Consider the following 20,043-nt stretch of genomic DNA (forward strand, 5'->3'; position numbering starts at 1 on the left):
AGAAGTTACTGTGATCCATTTTCCCATCATTGAGGCAAAGCCTCTTGTGTTTCTCCAGGCCACATAGCCCTGAGTGGTTGTTCCAAGAACGAGATATTGGGTTTTTTGGAGTGACTACTCCTGAGGTAGGGAGCGTTGGCTGTAATTGACTGAGTGAGGACTCTCTTCATTGCCAGGATCAGAGACCCAACTCAAACTGCCTTTAGGAATTTATTAATTTATATATCACAAAGTGTTGGATAGCATTATGTTCAGGCTTGTTTAGTTCCAGGGGCTGAAATGATGCCATGAGAATTCTGTCTCTCACCATCACTCAATTCTGTTTTCCTTTACTTGGCTTCATTCTCAGGCAGGCTTTTCCCACTCTGAATCCCCAGGTTCATCTTCTACCAGATTAGCAACCCCAGGAGAGAGAAAGCATCTCTAGACCAATAATTCCAGCCAAAATCCCCAGGCTGACTCTCATTGGTTCAGCTCGAGCCATGTGTCCACCTCTGAACCAGTCAGGTGCCAAGGGATTAGAGGATACCGATTGGCCGGGACTGGGTCATATGACCACCCTTGGCTATGAGGTCTGTCAGCTCTATCCAAACCGTGTGGACTAAGAATTGGCAAAGGCATATTTTTTTGCTGTTGCCTTCAGGGGGGATGGAAGCTAGACAGGAAAAACAGCAGTTACTTATTATACAAATGCTATGCCGTCTCCAATTCCAGCCCCAGTTTTCTAAGCCAACAGCATCTCAACCACATCCTTCACAGTTGTGGTGGTACCATTTTAGCTATAGAACGTGACGGTTGTAGTCCCGTCCCCTGACCACAGCAAACAATGAAAAATGACCCGTTCACCTGTTCTCTCCCACACCGTGTCCTGTCTCCTCTGTCCTTCAGGAAACGCACAAGATCTACAAGCAGAAGCTGGAGGAGCTGACCGCCCTGCAGACTTTGTGTAGCGGCTCCATCAATAAGCAGAAGAAGCGCCTGAAGGACTTGAAGTTCACACTCCAGAGGTATGCAGGGGCTCAACTCTTCCCTGGTTTTAAGGGACAGAAACTCAACTCAGAACTGGCTTAAGCAGAAAATGGAAGTGTCAATGGAATAAAACCAGGAGTAGCTTTTGAGATCACCAGATCTGGGGGTCAAAGGGTGTTTTTAGGAATCTTTTTTTTTTTTTTCTCTCTAAATTCTGCCTTCCTGTGGATTGGCTTCTCTCTCAGGTCGACTGTCCCCTCAGGTGGCCACCAGCAGTGTCAGGTCTGTGTTCTCCAGTCTTACTTCTCATTAACTTGGCCACCCCAGCAGAATGAGAACTTCTCTTTCCCTGTACTGTAGCAAAAGTTCTAGGTATGATCCTCATTGGCTGGAATTGGTCACACGACTGTTTGTGACCCAATTACAGAGACTCTGGTTGGGCAAGGCTGGGTCATCTGCCCACCCTAGACCTGGGGGTGGGACAGTCCTACTGGAACCATACTGAGGGGAAGGATGAGAGGATGTTTCCCATAGGAAAGCTGTGGTGCTGTTATAGGTAAACAGCAGAGATCCTTCTCGTGGGTGTGGGAGCTTTCCCAACCAGGATTTCTTGTTTAGGGGGTAGACGTTGGCATCCCCAGCGGGGACATGCTTGAGCTTACGACTTAATTCACTTCTCGATCCTCCTGTTTCATGGTGTGGGACATGTTCTCATTCCCTGTAGATGAAGGGGTATAGTACATGTTGTGACCCCCTTGGCAATCAGGGAAACTGAGGCTTAGAGTGGCTTGTCCCAGGTCACTTAGCTGGGTCTCCATTCCAGAGTTTGTGACCCCTGTCTCTTCCTTAGCGGACAATTTTTAGGAAGGTTACTGATTATACCCCTAACCTTGGCTGACTGTTTTGGAAATGGAGGTCTGTTAGCCAGGAGGTAGAGGGCCAATATAAGAGTGTGGATGGTTCCATGTAAAGACAGTCACTCTTTTTTTTTTTTCTTAGCAAATTAGGTTCCCATTAACAATTTCTACACAATTTGTTCAGTGACATTGGTTGCATTTTTCACAGTGTGTCAACTTTCTGATTGTTTCCACTTAAGACATCCATTCTTAGAAAGACACACCTTATTGATGGCAGGACTCAAGAGTCTTTTTTCAGTCTAGGGTTTTTTCGTCTCGGTGCTGTTGACATTTTGGGTCAGATAATTCTTTGCTGTGAGGGACTGTCCTGTGCGCTGTAGAATGTTGAGCAGCGTCCCTGGCCTCTACCCACTAGATGCCAGTAGCACCCCCCTTCTCAGCTGTGACAGCCAAAGATGTCTCCAGACATTGCCAAGTGTCCCATTGGGGGTGGGGGGCACTGCCGCCCCAGTTGAGAACCACTGGGTTAGAAGGTTAACTCTGAGTTAGGTTCTCACACAGCGAGAACTCCGACCCTTCTGAGGGTGTGTCTGACTTGATTCCCTAGTCTCCAGAGTGAAATTTCACGCAGGAATAATAGGCAGACCTTGACTAGGTGACTGCTTATGCTTTCAGTATGCCTCCCTGTCTGCCCTCTTAGTAATCTGCATGTCACTCTTTCACAAAGGCGAGAGGAAGAATGGTATTGCCAGCCAATCTCCAGTGAGCTCGTACTATGTGTGAAGTGTCATTTCTAAATGCTTTACATTGTATTTACTCATTTAATCTTTACAATGGTAGTGTCTATGAGGTATGCCTGATATTATCCCTGTTTTTGGGTGTGGAAAATAAGGCAGAGAGGTTATTTTCCAAGGTCACAAAGCTAACGAGCCAAAATCAAACCCATAGAGAACAGATGGAGGCCCCAGAATCAAGCTCAGCAAAAACAGATGGAGAACCGAGGTTGCCAGAAGCATTAGGACGGGGAGGTGATGGGAGGGTGATGCCCCACTGCGTCTAGATCCTGTAGTCTGACTAATGCCCCTGCTTCTTCTACACCCCACTTCTGACCACAGGTACAAACGCCATGCCAACCAGGAGGAGGCGGAGCTTGTTCAGCAGCTGGGTGCCAACATCAAGGAACGGCAGAACGTCTTCTTTGACATGGAGGCGTACCTGCCCAAGAAGAATGGGTAGGAGCTGGGGACTTAACTCCACTCCTGCTCAGGCAGGCGCCCAGGCGTAGAACACCTGATCTACCTAGCTTCCACCTCCCTGTGGGCACTTGAGGTTAAGGGGAAAAGGGGGAAAGCGAGGAAAGGAAACAGAAGGAGGCTTCTCTGCATGTTCCCGCCGGAACCCAGGAGGGGCTTCAGCCCGCCGTGTGTATAGTGGCATTCCTGGGAGGGCTCTTGCAAGGAACCAGATGAAGCATTTGGTTTTGGTACCTGCCACATGCCTGGCACCACCCCAAGGTCAAGATGATAGGTAGTTCTCTCCCAGGAGAACAAGTGTTTATTGAGTGCCTACTGTATACCGGCATTGTGCTGGGTGCCTCTTGATGTCGGTGGTTTTATCAAGGGCTCTAGGGGAGGATCCCTCCTTGCCCCTCTCAGCTTCTGGTGGCTCCAGGTGTTCCTTGGTTTTTGGCTGTGTTACTCCACTCTCTACCTCTGCCTTCACATGGCCTTCTCCCCTGTGTCTCTGCATCTCAAATCTCCCTCTCCTTTCTCTTATGAGGACACCTGTCATTAGATTTAGAGCCCACCCTAAATCCAGGGTGATCTCATCTTGAGATCCTTAACTCAGTTACATCTGCAAAGACCCTTTTTCCAAGTAAGGTCATGCTCACAGTTTCTGGGGGTTAGGACGTGGTCATATATTTGGGGGGGACACCATTCAGCCCATAGAAGGTCCTCACAGGTCTTTCCTTCCAGGCTCTACTTAAATCTGGTCCTGGGCAACGTGAATGTGACCCTTCTCAGCAACCAGGCCAAGTACGTATGCCTAGATCCCTCCCAGCTCTGCGGGACCTGGGCATTTTGCTCTTTTAACTCAGGAAAGATGGACCCAGGCTAGGATTATTACATAAATAAAAATACATTGACATTTGGGGCTCTGGGTTTTGAGTCCTTCTGGCCCTTTCCTCCTTTGTGAGTAGAATATTTGGGGGAGGTTTTCCTTCCTTTCACAGAGTCAGTACACTGGGTGGACAGGACCCCTCACTTCCCATGAGAATGGTCCCTCTCTATTCCATGCCTCATCACACACATATCTCATGGGAAGTGAGCAGTCCTGTCCACCCTAAATTTCCAGGGGAAATTGAACCTGGCATTTCTGCTGTAATGCATTGGTTGAGGGAGGAGACCTTGTCTCTGCCTGCCTGGCCGCCCTCACCGCGGACCTAGAGCCCTAAACAAGGAGTCCAGGGACTTGGGGAACTTTGTGTAGTTGATGCTCTTTCCCTAATTGATCATCACCATTAATTCAAGGCCAGGTCTCTTCTTTAATGGGATAAGGAGGCCCTTGTGGGGTATGGGAGTGGGGGTAGGTCAAGGATCTGAGGGTGGGATAGTAATAGTGACTTGACCTTTTGCGGGGGGTCTGTGGTGGCAGGTTTGCCTACAAGGATGAGTATGAGAAGTTCAAGCTCTACCTGACGATCATCCTACTCCTTGGTGCTGTGGCATGTCGATTTGTCCTTCACTACAGGTAACGGGGTGTGGGTGTGCTGGGGGGTGGTGAGGAGAGGACCAGCTGGCTTGAATGCCAGGAGAGAGGGGTCTAAGGTCACTCCTGCTTCTGTAGCATTTGCTGTGATAAGGCATGGGGTTGAGAAGGGGCCACTTCTTACAGGAAGTGGCAGTTCTGTCCACCCTACAGCCATCTGATAAATATTAAATGCTTCTGGAAAGGCCTGATGACATAGTGGTTACGAAAGAGCCCAATGTGGTGTATCCATACAGTGCAATATTATTCATCCATTAAAAGGAAAGAAGTATTGACACATGCTAGGACATAAATGAACATATAAAACATGCTAAGTGAAAAAATCAATCACAAAAGACCACATATTGTATGATTCCATTTATATGAAGTGTCCAGAATAGACAAATCCATAGACACAGAAAGTAGATTAATGGTTGCCAGGGGATGGAGGGAGGGAGAAATGGAGAGTGACTTATAATGGATACAGGGTTTTTTTGGGGTGATGAAAATGTTTTAGAATTAGGTAGTGGTTTTGGTTGTACAATTGTGAGTATACTAAAAACCTATGAATTGTACACTTGAAAGGATCCATTTTTTGGTATAGGAATTATATCCCAATTTTAAAAAAATAAAAAGGAAGAGCTCAGACTGCCTAGGTTTGAATCCAAGCTTTGTGACTTAACTGGCTGTTAACCACAGGCAGGTGTCCTCTGGGACCCTCAGTCTCCTTATCTATAAAATGAGGGTGATAATAGTACCTATTGCACAGAATTGTTAAGATAATTAACTGAGCTAACAACTGTATGTGTAAGGGCTTAGAATAGCACCTGGCGCACAGTGGTGCCCACTGAGAGCATTAGCAGTTATTTAGGTAAGATGAGGTCGTGCTGCTGGGAAGGTGAGGCAGTGGAGGATGTGGCACTCGCCCAGAGTGTTTCATTTCTCTCTCTGGCACTGTATCTTCTGCCTGGGGGGAGACAGCTAAGTACAGCTTGGACATTTGGCCCACGTATCAAGGGTTCATTTCCTGGCAGGCCCTTGACTGGGAGTCCAGCTGCTGGTGTGGTCTCTTGACTGCCCAAACGAAGGCTCTCTTAGGCCTGAGCCCGTGCCCGCCTGCTGCCTCAGGCCTGGCCCGTCCTCCTGGAGAGCAAAGCCTGCCTGATAGGGAGTGGCTGCTCACGTGCCCCTCTGGAAGAGGGTGAAAGTTCTCAATGTGCAGCCAGATTCCCTGGTGCTGGGACCTCCAGGGCCCTCTGACGGCAAACTTGTGGGGTGTTGCCAAGTTCTCAGGTTCGTCTGAGGGCCCGAGTGTTTTCATTTCTCCCCACCTCCCTTCTGTGTGAGTTCCCTAGGACTGCCGTAACAAAGTCCCACACACTGGGGGCTTAAAACTACAGACACATACTGTCTTGCAGCTCTGGAGGCCAGAAGTCCAAATTGAGGGTGTCAGCAGGGCTGTCCTGTCTCCGGAGGCTCTAGGGGAGGAGCCTTCCTTGTCTCTTCCAGTTTCTGGTGGTTGCCGGCAGTCCTTGCTGTTCTTGGCTCGTGGCTGCATCACTCCAGTCTCTGCCTCCGTCGTCACATGGCCGTCATCCCGTGTGTGTCTGAGTCTCTCTCATGGCCTCCTATAAGGACACCAGTCACTACCACCCACCCAGAGGCATCTCAGAAGACAGGCCTGGCGATCTACTTCCAGGCCACCGCCTTGAAAACCCTGTGGAGCAGTTCTACTGTGTATACACAGGGTCGCCGTGAGTTGGAATTGACTCAAAGGCAACTAACAACAGCAACGACTCCAGTACGACTTCATCTTTAATTTAACCGATTACATCTGCAGAGACCCTATTTCCAAATAAGGTCACATGCCGAGGTTCCAGGTGGACATGAATTTTTGGGGAACACTATTCAACAAGGAGCCCTGGTGGCGCAGTGGGTAAAGCGATTGACTGCTAGGAAACCACCAGCGGCTCTGCGGGAGAAAGATGTGGCCGTCTGCTTCCGCAGAGATTTGCAGCCTTGGAAACCCTATGGGGTCACTATGAGTCGTAATCGACTCAATGGCAGTGGGTTTGGGTTGGATTTTTATTCCACCCAGTACACCATCCATGGGTTAAAAATGGGTGAAGGGAGAAGGCAGCTTGTCTCTGTCCCGGTGTCCTCAGAGTTGCTTCCTATGCTGTTTATCTTTGAGCAAATGACCCACCTCTCCCTGCCTCAGTTTCTACACATATGAAAGGAAGATAGCAGTAGTTCTTTGGTAGGACGGCTGTGAGGACTGTTTGTAAAGTGCTCAGAATAGTGCCTGGGGCATAAGTGCTGTTTAAGGGTGAGTGAGTATTGTTGGCACCATCTCTTTTTTTTGCTAAGACTAGCCATGCATGAAAAAGATCAGCACTTAAAGTACAGTGCATCTAGGGGACAGGATCCCTTTCCCTCACTCATGCCCCCCCCACCCCAGTCTTTTCCTTGCTGGGTGCCCCACCCACAGACCCTTCCATAGCACCTCATCTGAGCCTGTGAAGGGCATGGCTAACATTCTTCAGAGCCATGGGCTCTAGGTCCAGGCTGTGTGACCTTGGGTAGAGCCCTTGACCTCTCTCTCTCTGCCTATGCCTCATCTCTCTTGAGGACGCCCGCTCTGCCAGTGCCACCTGGTCTTCGGGAGGCTTCAGTGAGGTAGCTGGAGAGTTGGAAGCCTTCTCCTGCCACCCTCAGGCCAAGAGACTGTATCTGGTTGAGACTGTGCTCTTTGGGGGTTTGAACCAGGTAGAAAGAGGTAGTTGAAGTTTAGCTCTGGGGTTGGGTGGGCTTGGGTTTGGATTCCATTCCATTGCTTACCAGCTGGGTAATCTTGGGTGGCTCAGCTCCCCTCTCTGAGCCTCGGTGTCCTTATCTGTAAAATGGGAAGTATTACTGTTTTGGTTAGGTGCCCCCAGGAGAGACCCCAAGACAAACATTTGAGTACAGGTAGTTTATTTGGAAGGTTTCTGGGTGGCACGAATGTTTTGTACTTAACCCTCGACACTAACCTGAAGGTTGGCAGTTTGAACCCACCCAGTGGCACTGCAGAACAAAGGCTTGGTAGCCTGCTTCCATCAAGATCACAGCCAAGAAAACCTTATGGAGCAGCTCTACTCTGTGACACATGGGGTTGCCCTGAGTCTGAATCGACTCGACAGCAATGGGTCATTTATTTGGAGGTGATTCCAGGAAGCACTAGTGCAAGGATGGGGAAGTAAGTCAAGGAAGGGTGATTCTGTGAGCTTAATCCTGCTGGGGAACAGGGACATCGTGGAGAGCACAGTTCAGAGTCATCCCACGTGAGGGGCGAGGGAGCTGGGGTATTTATGCACCGACTGCTCTCTGCCAGGGGAATTGAGGTCTGCTCCCGGGGTGTTAATTCTCCTGTTCTTCTGCTCATCCCCACACACAGAGTGGGCCCTGGTGGCCTGAGAAAGCCCCCAGGCACACCAAGAGTTGAAGGTTCTGGCAGTTGCCCATAACTAGTGCTGGCCTAGCATGGCAACTGACTAACAGCCCCCCAAAGGTGTCTACATCCTAATCCCCAGATTCTGTGACTATTCCCCTTACCTGGCAAAAAGGACTTTGCAGTTGTGAGTAAATTAAGGATCATGAGATGTGAAGATTATCCTGGATTACTGGGTGGGCCCTAAATGTAATCCCAAGGGTCCTTTGAGGAGGGAGGCAGGAGTCTCAGGGTCAGACAAGATGTGAGGACGGAAGCAGAGGTCAGAATGATGTAGAGCTAAGGAATGTGGCAGCCTCTAGAAGCTGGAAAAGGCAAGAAAACGGATTCTCCCCTAGAACCTCCAGAAGGAATGCAGCCCTGCTGACCCGCTTCTGAACTCCAGAACTGTAAGAGGATAAATATATGTTGCTTTCAGCTGCTAAGTTTGTGGTAATTTGTTACAACTGCAGCAGGAAACTCATACACTTCAACAGAACACACTGAGGCTAGCACCTCAGGTTATGTCCCTAAAGCTCTGAAGCCATGAAATCTTATTTTTATTCCTCTCTTCACTGAGAAGGTATGGAAAGAGATAAGTGAAAAATATCCTGGTAGCCATGATTCAAGGAGCCCTGGTGGGGCGATGTTAAGCACTTGGCTGCTACCTAAAATTTGGTGGTTTGAACCCACCCGGTGGCTCCACGGGAGAGAAGACCTGGCGATCTGCTCTGTAAAGATTACAGCCTAGGAAACGCCACAGAGCAGTTCTGTTCTGTCCCATGGGGTCGCTATGAGTCAGAATCGGCTTGACAGTACCTAACAGCAACAACAACCATGACTCACTACTGGGCCTGCCTCCTGCTTGGAGGGGAGCCCAAAAGCCAGCATCTCATGTGACCCTCTGAACTGGGGTGGTGCGAGTCATTGCGTCCCGTCCCTGCTCCTCGCCTTTCCTGTTCAAGTCAGGCAGCCATCTGATGTCCCCAGAGCTTGGCTCCTGAGATGCATCTCTTGGACTTTGGCTACTCTGTGGTGCTTCCAGAATTCTGACAGGAAACATATAAAGCAGCTCTTACTATGTGCCGGCACTGTTCTAAGCACGTTATCTATTAAACTCAGTTCGTGGTCACAACAGCCCCACGCGGCAGGTGCTATCACTGTCCCCACTTCACAGGTGAGGAAGCGACAGCATGGGAGAATAACTAACCTGTCCACAGTTTGAACTTGGGCCTCTTTCCAGAGTCTGTTCCCGAGACAGCCTCTGTGGCATGCTTTAGCAGGGGGTGCGCTGAGAGTGTTTGGAGTCTGCGGCCACAAAACAGGGTCACGGAGCTTAAAAGACAGCTCCCAACATCCCTTATTGGTGTTATAGTCAGTCACACCCTCCTTCCTTTTCCCCCAGACCATTACAGTTGGGGAAAAGGATATCCTGGTTCAGGGATAGAAATGGAAGGGTTGGTGGTATTTTCCTTTCCCTTTATTCCGACAGACGGTACCAGTGGAGCTGTTTCTGTTCCCTTGCTGAACGAGTCTGTGTGGCACTGGGAGGTACAGAGGTGCTGCCCTGTTGGGTCAAAGACAGAGCCATGGTCGAGGTGGAGGGGGAACCCTCTGAGGCTGCTGGGAGGGATCTGAGCCTGCACCAAGGAATGCTCACTGAGCTTCATGTTGGGGAGCAGCCTTCCCACTTTACAGAGGGCAAGACTGAGGCCAGGGCAGGTCTCCGTCAGGGTCTCACACAGCTTGTCTGCTGGCCGTCACTCTGATCGTGGGACAGACAACTTCAGCAGCCCAGTTCTGTCCACCTTTAAGGCCTGTTCTGCCCAGCTCCAGGTTGTGGACATCACAGAGGACTCAAAGGCAGCATCAGACACTGTCCCAGGAGAGTCCCTAGTGAGAACAGTCACAGAAAAGCTCACAGGACAAATGTCCAGCATAGGCAAATCTGTAGAGACAGAAAGTAGCTTAGTGGTTGCCTAGGGGTTGAGGATGATAGCTAGAGGGTACTGGGTTTCTTTTAGGGGTGATGAAAATATTCTAAAATTGATAATTGTGATGATTGCATAACCCTGTGAATATGCTAAAAACTACTGAATTGTACGCTGTAAGTGGGTGAATTGTATGGTATGTGAGTTATATCTCAATAAGGTTGCTACAAAAAAAAAACAAATCACAGGACGGGGCCATGTATGCTGCGTTCTTAAGTTAGTCTTAGAAACCATGAGAATTGTTTTGGATGTGTAATGAAGTTCACAGATTGTCTAAGGGGATGGAGGGAGTTTACATCTTTAAAATAGATATTAAGTGTCCTGTTCTTAAGTCCTTCTGTCACCATGCCACCAGAAATTTCACATTAGACATTGAGAATTTTTTAAAAAATAATGTATTGTGTTTACAGTGACGGTTTCCACAACAGTTTAGGTTCCCATTTGACAATTTCTATACAAGTTGTTCATTGGTTACATCCTTCACAATGTATGAACATTCTCAGTCTTTCTATTCTGGTTATTCCATTTCCATTAATCTGGTTTCCCTGCCCCTTTACCTTCTCATCTTTGTTTTAAAGTAATTGTTGACCATTTGGTCTTATATAGATGATTTTTTAAATGACCATAGTGCTCATGAGTGATACTCTTTATTCGGTGATCCAGTCTGTCTTTTAGCTAAAAGGTGACCTCAGGGGCTAGTTTTGGTTCAAGGTTTAAAGAGTATCTCAGGGTAATAGTCCTGGGGAGCCCTCCAGTCTCAACTGGTCCAGTAAGTCTGGATTGTTTAAGAATTTGAGTTTCTGTTCCACATTCTTCTCCCATTCTGTCAGTTTCCGTCTGTTGTGACCCTAATCAGAATGGTTGGTAGTGCTGGCTGGGCACCATCTAGTTCTGGTCTCAGGGTAGATGAGGCCGTGGTTCATGTAGACTGTTTGTCCTGTAGACTAGTTTCTTTGAGTCTTTTGTTTCCTTTCTGTTTTGCTCCGGATGAATAGAGATCAATAGTTTTATCTTAAATGGCCACTTGCAAGCTTTTAAGACCCCAGACACTACTTACCAGACTAGGATGTAGAACACAGAACGTAGCTTTATGAACTATATTATGCCAGTTGACCGAGATTTTCCACGAGACTATGTTCCTGAGACTTCACGCCCAGAAAACCAGTCCCGTGAGGTGTTTGGTCAGACGTTAAGAATTTACCAGGTTGCCAAGTGTGGCGTGGTCAGGGAAGGATGGGGAACCTCAGCTAGGTTTGAAGGGGAGGTAGGATTCAAGTAGGAAGATGAGGAGGGGGACAGGCATTCTAGGGGGAGAGGAGACGCCCAAGAGGCCAAACTCCCCTGCCTTCCCAGGGTGCAGCTGGGGAATTCCAGGGACGGCACCTGCCTTGGGAGACCTCAGCCCTCATTTGTGTGCTCTGTGTGGGTGGGGATGGGTCACCTGTCCCTCGTTCTCATGCTCACCCCCCGATGGGGATGTTTGTCCACAACAGGGTGACGGACGAAATCTTTAACTTCCTGCTAGTGTGGTATTACTGCACCCTGACGATACGGGAGAGCATTCTTATCAGCAATGGCTCGAGGTAACTGGGGACCCGGCTTTGTGGGGAGTGTGCAAGGGGGCAGTCCTGAAGGGGAGTCAGGTCGAGGGCTGTCAACCTCCTAGGGGAGCAAGGGGGTCCATGACTGTTCAGATCCGCGTTTGGAAAGGAAAACCACATTTGATGCTGTTGTTACAGCATCACTTGCTTGCAAGCAACAGAAAACCTAACTCCAACCGATTTAACAAGAAGGAAATTTATTTTCTCGTATCAAGCAACAGTCAGGTCCATTGGGTGCTGGCTTCAGGTAAGGCTTGATCCAAGTGCTCAGGGTCATCAGGGCCCAGTTTCTTTCCATCTCTCACCTCTCCCTTCGACTGTGTTGTCTTTCTTCTCAGGCTCCATGCAGGGGCATCCAGCAGCCCCAGAATTGTGTCATTATGTCTAGCATTTCCAGCAAAATAGGGTATGTTATGTTCCTTCTAAGAGTCTGGGTCCCTTTGGTGCTGGCTGAATCATGTGCTCATCTCTGAACCAATCACTATGGCCTAAGCCTCGTGCTCTACTGTGATTGGTTGGGCCTGAGCCTCATGTCTGCCCTGATAGCTGTCATTAGAGACAGCTCCCCAGAGAAGTGTAGAAGCAGCTGAGTGTCAGCAAGAGGAATGGTTCTCCAGAGGAAAATTGAGATACTGTTACTAGGAGAAGGATGAATGGATTCAAGGTGGCAAGAGTGGATGGTCTCCTGCAGGGAGATGGGGAGGAGGGTGGACAGGTGATGGGGATCTCGAGCTCTAAGGGAGATGAGCAGATCTTGAGAGGTGTTAAAGATGTCCTAGCACCTAATCAAGACTCTCCTTAATCAAGAGAATGGAGAAAGAATTGGAAAGATGACTTCTCACCCCATGGTTCAGTATCATCTAGCATTACAGTCCGGTATCACGTAAAATATGGTGGTCTGTGCCCCATGCTTTGGGAAACACTGAAGTAGAAAATCTTACCAAGTAAATAACATTTCATAGTTTTCCCTAATTTTGGAGTGAATAATGTGTTTTTGCTTGTGAGTGTGGTTAGAGGGGAACCAGGGGAAATGGGGCCAGGGCAATTTGCAGGGCTTCCTTGGTGCTAATTCTCTTCCTGTACCCATGGGCTTGCTACCAATCTTGGGCTTTCCCCCTTCTTCTGGATTCATGTTAAGAGTGCTCAGGGGCATAACATGCTAAGTCAATAACAGTCATTAACACTTTAGTAAGAGTTACTCTAGTGAGCTCTTTTTCTAGTATGACAAGTTGTGGATGAGGGGTGAGGGGCTACCATGGAGAATGAAGCAGAACTGAGTGGGGGTCCCTGGAAGAGTAGGGTACACCAGGAAGACAGAGAGGGGCACTAAAGGGGGAGAGACTGAGGTTCTAAAGTCCAGCCTCACCTGCCTAATGGCTTAGCAAGGGCCTTTGGAGGCCTCTCTGGAGCTCAGGTTCTGCAGGTAGAGCAGGAAGGTTGTCCCTGCGCTTGTAATTCAGAGCTTTGTGTGTGCCGCACCCCCCTTCCCATTCATCATACATTTACTGAGCCTCTCCTAAGTGCAGACACTGAGTAGAGACTCTGAGAGAATTCACAATCGGTGCCTTCTGGGAGCACCTAGAGTCTCCTTAGACCCAAAGGTGTTTTTAAGAAGACCATTTCTCGACAAGGTGGCTCAGGAATCACAAGCTGATGACGCACATTCCTCCAGGCCTGGCTCAGCGCTGGGGCAGGGCTTGGGTGGCCTGGAGGTGGGAATCTGGGTGGGGCAGGGTGGGCTTCTGGGATGCCTACAGAAACTGTGGGGGGTGGTGAGTGGGGGAGAGGGCATGGTAGGTGGCCCCCGTCTGGGTCACTAAAATTAGTGACTCATCCTCACCATCCGCTGGAGACTTAGCCTGACTCTCCCCCAGCTCCTTGTCAGAGCTGAGTTCTCCTGGGGGCGGGCAGGATGCCTTTGAGGTCTCTCCTCCCTGCTTGGCCACTTACCAGGGAATAGCTAAAGAACCAGCCCAAGAGAGTGCAGGAGGAGGAGGAGAGAGAGGCTGGATTGGGATGAACACTACCTTTTTCATTTCTGAAGCATCCCAGGGCAGCTTGGGGTTGGTACCCAGTAATCACCCCATAGTCTGTTGAAATGAATCGACCCCAAGCTCTAGAATGAGGGAAGGTCCTTGAGGCCATACCGGAGTTCTGGAAACAGTGGAGGTGAAAGACAGGAGCGTCCTGGATGTTTGCTGCCCTGTTGTGGTCTGACCGGGCCTCTTCCCTGTTCCTGATTGTACCTGAGGCCTGAACTGGGACAGGGTGTGGTCAGGGATGCAGGCCTAGGGAGTGCGAGGCACTTCCCCAGCGTGGGATAGAGCCAGTCTTGGTTCGTGTCTGTTGCCTCCCAAGTGAGAGCTCATTAGCTCAGTTAGTATAATAAGCAAGACCTCATCCCTTGCAAATTTTGCAAATGATGGAAACCTACCCCACTGAAGCGAAACAAGAAGGGAGGTTTATGAGTGCATGTAACTGGGAAGTTCACTTGAACAGTCTTAGCACCCACCCCCCTCCCCCACTAGTCTCCCCACTGTTTTTCCCTGCTTTGGCCCCCAGCATCCCCAGGCCAGCATGCTACCCATATCAATCCCTGTGGATTAGCAACCCCAGAGCAAAGACAGCTCTTTCCTTTACAATCCAGCTGGAATCTTGAGCCAGATTTCTCATTGGCTAGGCTCAGGTCACATGGTCATCCCTGAGCCAATCACTGTGGCCAGAGGGATGCAGCTCTGTGTCATGTGCTATTGATAGTATTTAGCTCCACCCACCCATCCGGGTTGGGTTGAACATGGGGAATTAGTGGTTCCCCAAAAGAAAACCAGGCCCTGAAACCAGAAGTGGTGGAGGTGATTGACAGGCAAAACAGCAGATGTCCACGACAGGTAGTTGTGGACTAGAGCTGATGAATCGTGATGAATCAGCCATCATGTTGACTTTTCTGGTGAGCCTGGCCCTAGCTGGCTTTTATAGGGGCTTTTCCAATTGCTGCCTACCATGTGGGAGGCCTGGGTTTGGTTCCAGGCCAGTGCACCTCCTGTGTAGTCACCACCTATCATTGAAGGCTTGTATGTTGCAATGATGCTGAACAGGTTCCAGTGGAGCTTCTAGACTAAGACAGACTAGGAAGAAAGGCCTGGCAATCTACCGCCAAAAATCAGCCAATGAAAGCCCTGTAGATCACATTGGTGTGATCTGCAACTAATCATGTGGATGGTGCAGGACCTGGCAGCATTTCGTCCTGTTATGCATGAAGTAGCCATGAGTTGGGGGCCAAGTCGATGGCAGATAACAACAATTCCTTGGATACAAGGGTGTAGGGGTGGCAGGCATGCAAGGACCCTCAGAGCATACATAAGCCATTCCTTCAACTGGGCGGATAACTCGAAGCACAAAGCCAGCAGTGGCCTGTGGTTGGTAAATATGTGGCTAAAGTGTCATGCAGCATGCAGGGAGGGTGGGATATCTCCCCAGGCCCGATCCCCAGATACCTGTTCCGAAATTCTGGCCACTTGTGCCTCTTCTCTTCCTGGGGCATGTGCTATCTGCTCATAAACAATGCCCACAGCCCCCAAAAGCTTTGTTTCTGTGGGAGGACAGGCCCAGAGTGGCTGTTGATGGGCACAAGGGCTTCTTTTTGGGGTGATGAAAATGTTCTAAATTTGATTGTGGTGATGGTTGCACAACTCTGTAAGTAGACTAAGAGCCACTGAATCGCCCACTCTAAATGGTGATTTGTTTGGTTTCTGGATTATATCACAATAAAGCTGTTACACGAACACAGAGACACACACGCAGCAAACGAGCCCAGCGCCCTGGGGTGTGCAGATGGAGGAGAGCAGCTCGGGAAGGCCATGCTGGGCAGAGCACTTTCTAGTCTCGCCTGAGGCCGCCGAGCTGTTTCTCGATGGTGTCTGTGGGAGCCAGGCTGTGGACACAGCGAGCTGTGAAATGATAAGCTGCTGCTCAGCCAGGCTCACTGCTGAGCTCTGCTGCCCAGAAGTCCGTCTGACTGGGGCTGCTTCCACCGAGGGAGAGGGTGCAGCTCAGGGGAACTCTGGGGAGTAGGAGAAAGGTGACAGGTGCGGTGAGGGGGGTGCCAAGACCTAAGGCTCATGTGAGACCTTGCAGAGACCTGGTGAGGTTCCAGAGAGACCTCTTGATTGCTCTTAGAGCTGAGTCCGAGGATGAGGGCCAGCTGCCTTTGCTGGGAGGAAACCGGAACCCTCAGGCATCTTAGATTCTGACAGACCAGAGAGGGATGGGGGTGGGGCGGAGGCTGAGGGACAAAGAAGTGACGGATGTCTTATTCTGTCCCCATGAACTCTCATGGCACCTGTGAGAACCTACTGTCACCTCTGTGCTGGTGCCATCCCAGCTGCTGTTGTCACCAGCTGCACCTCCTGGATGTCACTTCATTCATTCTAAACATTTGAGTGCCTACTGTTTATATGACGCTATTAGTGCTAGGAATACAGAGCATATCAAACCGAGTCTCCTGCCGTAACTCTTGAGGTGTTCACAGGCTGTGGTTGAACACTTAATTTATTTTCTGGCGCTCTTGTCTGGGCTGTAAAGAGAAGATGAGATTGGTAAGATCCGTCACTTATTTATTTTGGCTGTTGTCTTTTTTTTTTTTAGTGTTGTTGAAAATATACACAGCAAAACATACACCAATCCAATAATTTCTACAGGTACAATTCGGTGACATTGATTACATTCTTCGAGTTGTGTAACCATTCCCACCCTCCTGTTCTGAATTGCCCCGCCCCCCAGTTGACATGAACTCACTGTCCCCCAAGCTTCCTATCTAATCTTTCCAGTTGCTGTTGTCAGTTTGATCCCATGTCGATAGCTTTTTAAAAGAGCACAATGCTCAAGGCAGCCTGTCTCTTCTCTTAGATGATGTTTATGGTTCAGGTTAGAAGGTTTTAAGACCATTCAAACCCACTTATCATTAGGGAAATGCAAAGTAAAACCTCGGTGACACACCAGTTTTCACTTAGTAAGCTTGGCAGAAAGTTTGAAAGTTGGCATTTGGTGTTGGTTGAGGGTTTGGGGAACCAGATACTGTCCTGTACGCTGACGGGAATGTAAGCTGGCATGGCTGTCTAGAGGGCGGTGGACGAGTCAGAACGCACCTAGCCTCTGCCCCAGCCGCCTCCTTCTTGGCAGCCACCTGGAGGCACATGTCATGGCATCAGGGGACCTCCACAAGGATGCCACTGTGGCATGGAGGGTGACAGTGACAGCTGAGGAACAGCCGGCTAGAAGTGGCAGAGCCACACCTTGGAATGTTGGTTGTCATTTAAGAGGCCACAGACAGACCCACAGTATGGACTTGGGCATCAAGACAGAAAAGCAAGTTGCAGAATGATTTTAGTTAAAAAGGAAGTGCAAACCAGCATTTCCTCGTGGTTCCTCCTTTTTGCAAGTGGCAGCCACCATGGACGCCTGCTGCACGCTGTCCCAAGAGAGGATTCTGGAGGGATGAGGTGCATCTCGTGGGCCCCCCCGCCCTCACTGCCCAGTCCCGCAAGGAAGGAGCACATCAAAGAGTGGGGGGGGGTAGTTGCGAAGCAAATGACCGCCACACCACGTTGCTCAGATCTCAGCCCTGAGGGAGCCAGGGCCGTCAGGAGACGCCAGAGGCAGACTCGGGCTTTGAAGGTTAAAGGTTTGAGGCTCCAGCTCCTGTCTTCCTGGGCCCCCTCAGTACCGAGGAGGAGTGAAAACCAGGCTCGCCTCAAGCTGAGGGCGCCGAGTTCTGAGAACAGGGTCCTCCCAGCCTCTGGACCAGACTAGTGAGTCCAGGGCAGGGCGAGAGCTCGTGGGTGCGCTGCTCCCGGGGAGAAGCTGCATCTCAGGTGGTGTGAGATGCCACCGTGTGAGAAGCACATCTGTCGTGTCTCTGCATCCGGGGGAGTAACATATATGTAGCTGCAGCTGTGTGTACGTGTTTATTCAACACATTTACTGAGCACCTGTTTGTGCCAGGTGTCACAGATACATCAATGACAAGACAAGGTCCTTGCTTGTCTGCAGTGTACACGTGCCTGGGGGAGGGGGCGCAGTTAACAAACAAGTAAAATGTATAATAAATAATTGCAGAGAGCAGTAAGCACCAGGAAGAAAAGGAACAGGGTACTGTGACTCGGAGGAGGAGGGCGTTGGGGCTGTGGCTGTTTCAGATACGGTGGTTGGGGAAGGCCCCTTTGAGGAGGTGATATTGGATCTGAAACTTGAATTTCAGCCAGGAGCCGGGCAGCCAGGCAGAGGTCTTGGTGCAGCGAGAACAGCAGGTACCAAGACCCTAAGGTGGCGGCGGGCTTGGCGGGGTCAAGGATCAGAAGGACTAGGTGCCTGGAGCATGTTGGCGAAGGGGAGAGGAAGGGGAGGTGAGGACAGGGAGACCAGTGGAAGGAGTTGGGGACGTGTTTACGAGGGTAGCAGGAAGATCTTACTGGGCTAATCTGGGCGTCGTTTGTATGTGATTGTCTGGTATGACAGCAAGACGAGTTAACCGTCTGGAACCGTCAGTTCCAACGCATGGTGACCCCGTGTATGTCAGAGTGAAACTGTGCTCCGTAGGGTTTTTAATGGCTGATTTTTCAGAAGTAGATTGCCAGGTCTTTCTTCTGAGGCACCTCTGGGTGGACTCCAACCTTCTGGTTAGCAGCTGAGCACCTTAACTGTTTGCACGCCAGAACAGCGAGAAGGGCAGAGTAATTGCCTGGGTCCCTTTTTTGCTCCAAGAAGCTGCTTCCCAGTCGGCTGCACAGTAGCCACCGCATGCCTTGGCTGGGCCCAGGTCGCCTCCTGCTTGTCTCTCCCGACCTGAGCTCTCTTTCCTTCTCTCTTCCTTCTGAGGATCAAAGGCTGGTGGGTATCTCACCACTATGTGTCCACGTTCCTGTCAGGAGTGATGCTGACTTGGTGAGTGCCTCCTTCCCAGGCCCGGGAGCCTCTCCTCACCTGGTTGGGGGGAGCGGGACGTGGGGGCCGGGGAGTGAGGAGGGATCCACAGGTGGAACCTTCCAGGGCTCCGGCCTGAGCTGACTCTGGCCTGGAAGGAAAGTGTGAGTTTCCAGCTGGCCAGGGGCTGGCTGCAGGGGCCCAGCTGGCTGGGCAGTTTTGGGGGCTGCAGCAGAAGGGCAGAAGTGACCAGAAGCTCAGCAGCAGGAGTGAGAAGTGAGGCTGGAGGGAGCCAGCCTGTAGACTGGGCTCTGGCCCTAAAGGAGCCCTGCAAGAAGGTGGGGTGGGAAGTTGGCTTCAGAATGACAGTGTGGGCTGCCCTGCTTCTAGAAGGGACTTCAAGCAATTATGGATGACCCGATCCGGCACTGGGACACTTTGGTGATAAAGAAGGCAGAGTCGTTGAATTGGTGTATATTCTGCTGTATATATTCTCAACAATAACAAAAGAGAAAATACAGTAAATAAAAGAAAAGGCAGAGCTCGGGGACCTCGATTTAACTTTAAAACCTTGTCTTCTCTCTTGGTTGGAGTGGAGATGGGGGCGGTGATTTCTGACTTCTGACCCACAGCCAGCCTCACCTTGACTTTTCCCACCTTCTCTCCAGGCCCAACGGACTCATTTACCAGAAGTTTCGCAATCAGTTCTTAGCGTTTTCCATTTTTCAGAGTGAGTGTCTTTTGCCCAGATTTGGAGGAGGGGCACGGTTTCCTGTGACTTTCAGTGATGGAGGCCCTTAGGGGTGTCCCCGGGTGACATCAGCATGCTCCAGGCGGGAGGCCCTGGCCAGCCTGGGGTTGGAGAGGGTCTCAGGAAATCCAGAAAAGAGTTATTTTTTCCCCCAGATCAACGCCATCTACCCCACCCCGAGAGTCTCAGTCACCACTCATCCCCCGCCACCCCAGGTCCGAACCGGCCCACTTGGCCCTTCAGGAAGTGAGTGGTGTCGGGCCACCTACTTTGTCTTCCAGCTTTAAATAAGTCCTCAAACTGGAAATACATGTTAGTATTCTCCTTTAAAAAGAGCTCTCCAGTGGTTGCCTCTGGGTGGGGGCTCAGAGGGCTGGGGGCAGGGACAGAGAGGTTGACTCTTCACTCTTTTGTTCCTTTTCAATTTTATACCATGTGCATGTTACCTACTCAAAAATACATTTTAATTTTAAAATAAAGACCTGCTTGCCAGCAGACACAAATGGGTAATGCCGAGAATGGAAATTAAGTATAATCCCACCCTTAGGGATGATCACTGCTAATTGATCGCTGTCCTGTCAGACACTTTCATCACAAATACATACATACAGATATACTCTGTATTACATATATTTTGAGGTCCCTGGGTGACGCAAACGGTTAGGTACTTGACTACTAGCCAAAAGGTTGGCAGTGTGAATCCACCCAGACGCGCCTTGGAAGACAGCCCTGGCGATCT

General features: G+C 50.0%; 1 protein-coding gene across 1 annotated transcript in view; it reads left to right on the forward strand.

Annotated features, from left to right (window-relative positions):
• Positions 1 to 482: 482 nt before the first annotated feature.
• The window catches only part of TMEM120B (transmembrane protein 120B), a 22,191-nt gene continuing 2,630 nt past the window's right edge, over positions 483 to 20,043 (forward strand). Inside the window, exons 1-9 of the mRNA XM_023733668.1 lie at positions 483 to 572; positions 889 to 1,007; positions 2,282 to 2,303; positions 2,964 to 3,058; positions 3,803 to 3,862; positions 4,482 to 4,577; positions 11,528 to 11,617; positions 18,509 to 18,574; positions 19,222 to 19,283. Coding sequence (XP_023589436.1) covers positions 483 to 572; positions 889 to 1,007; positions 2,282 to 2,303; positions 2,964 to 3,058; positions 3,803 to 3,862; positions 4,482 to 4,577; positions 11,528 to 11,617; positions 18,509 to 18,574; positions 19,222 to 19,283 — 700 coding nt within the window. The remainder of the gene's footprint in view (positions 573 to 888; positions 1,008 to 2,281; positions 2,304 to 2,963; positions 3,059 to 3,802; positions 3,863 to 4,481; positions 4,578 to 11,527; positions 11,618 to 18,508; positions 18,575 to 19,221; positions 19,284 to 20,043) is intronic.

This window comes from Trichechus manatus, unplaced genomic scaffold, assembly GCF_000243295.1.
Source record: "Trichechus manatus latirostris isolate Lorelei unplaced genomic scaffold, TriManLat1.0 scaffold00061, whole genome shotgun sequence".
Taxonomy (NCBI): domain Eukaryota; kingdom Metazoa; phylum Chordata; class Mammalia; order Sirenia; family Trichechidae; genus Trichechus; species Trichechus manatus.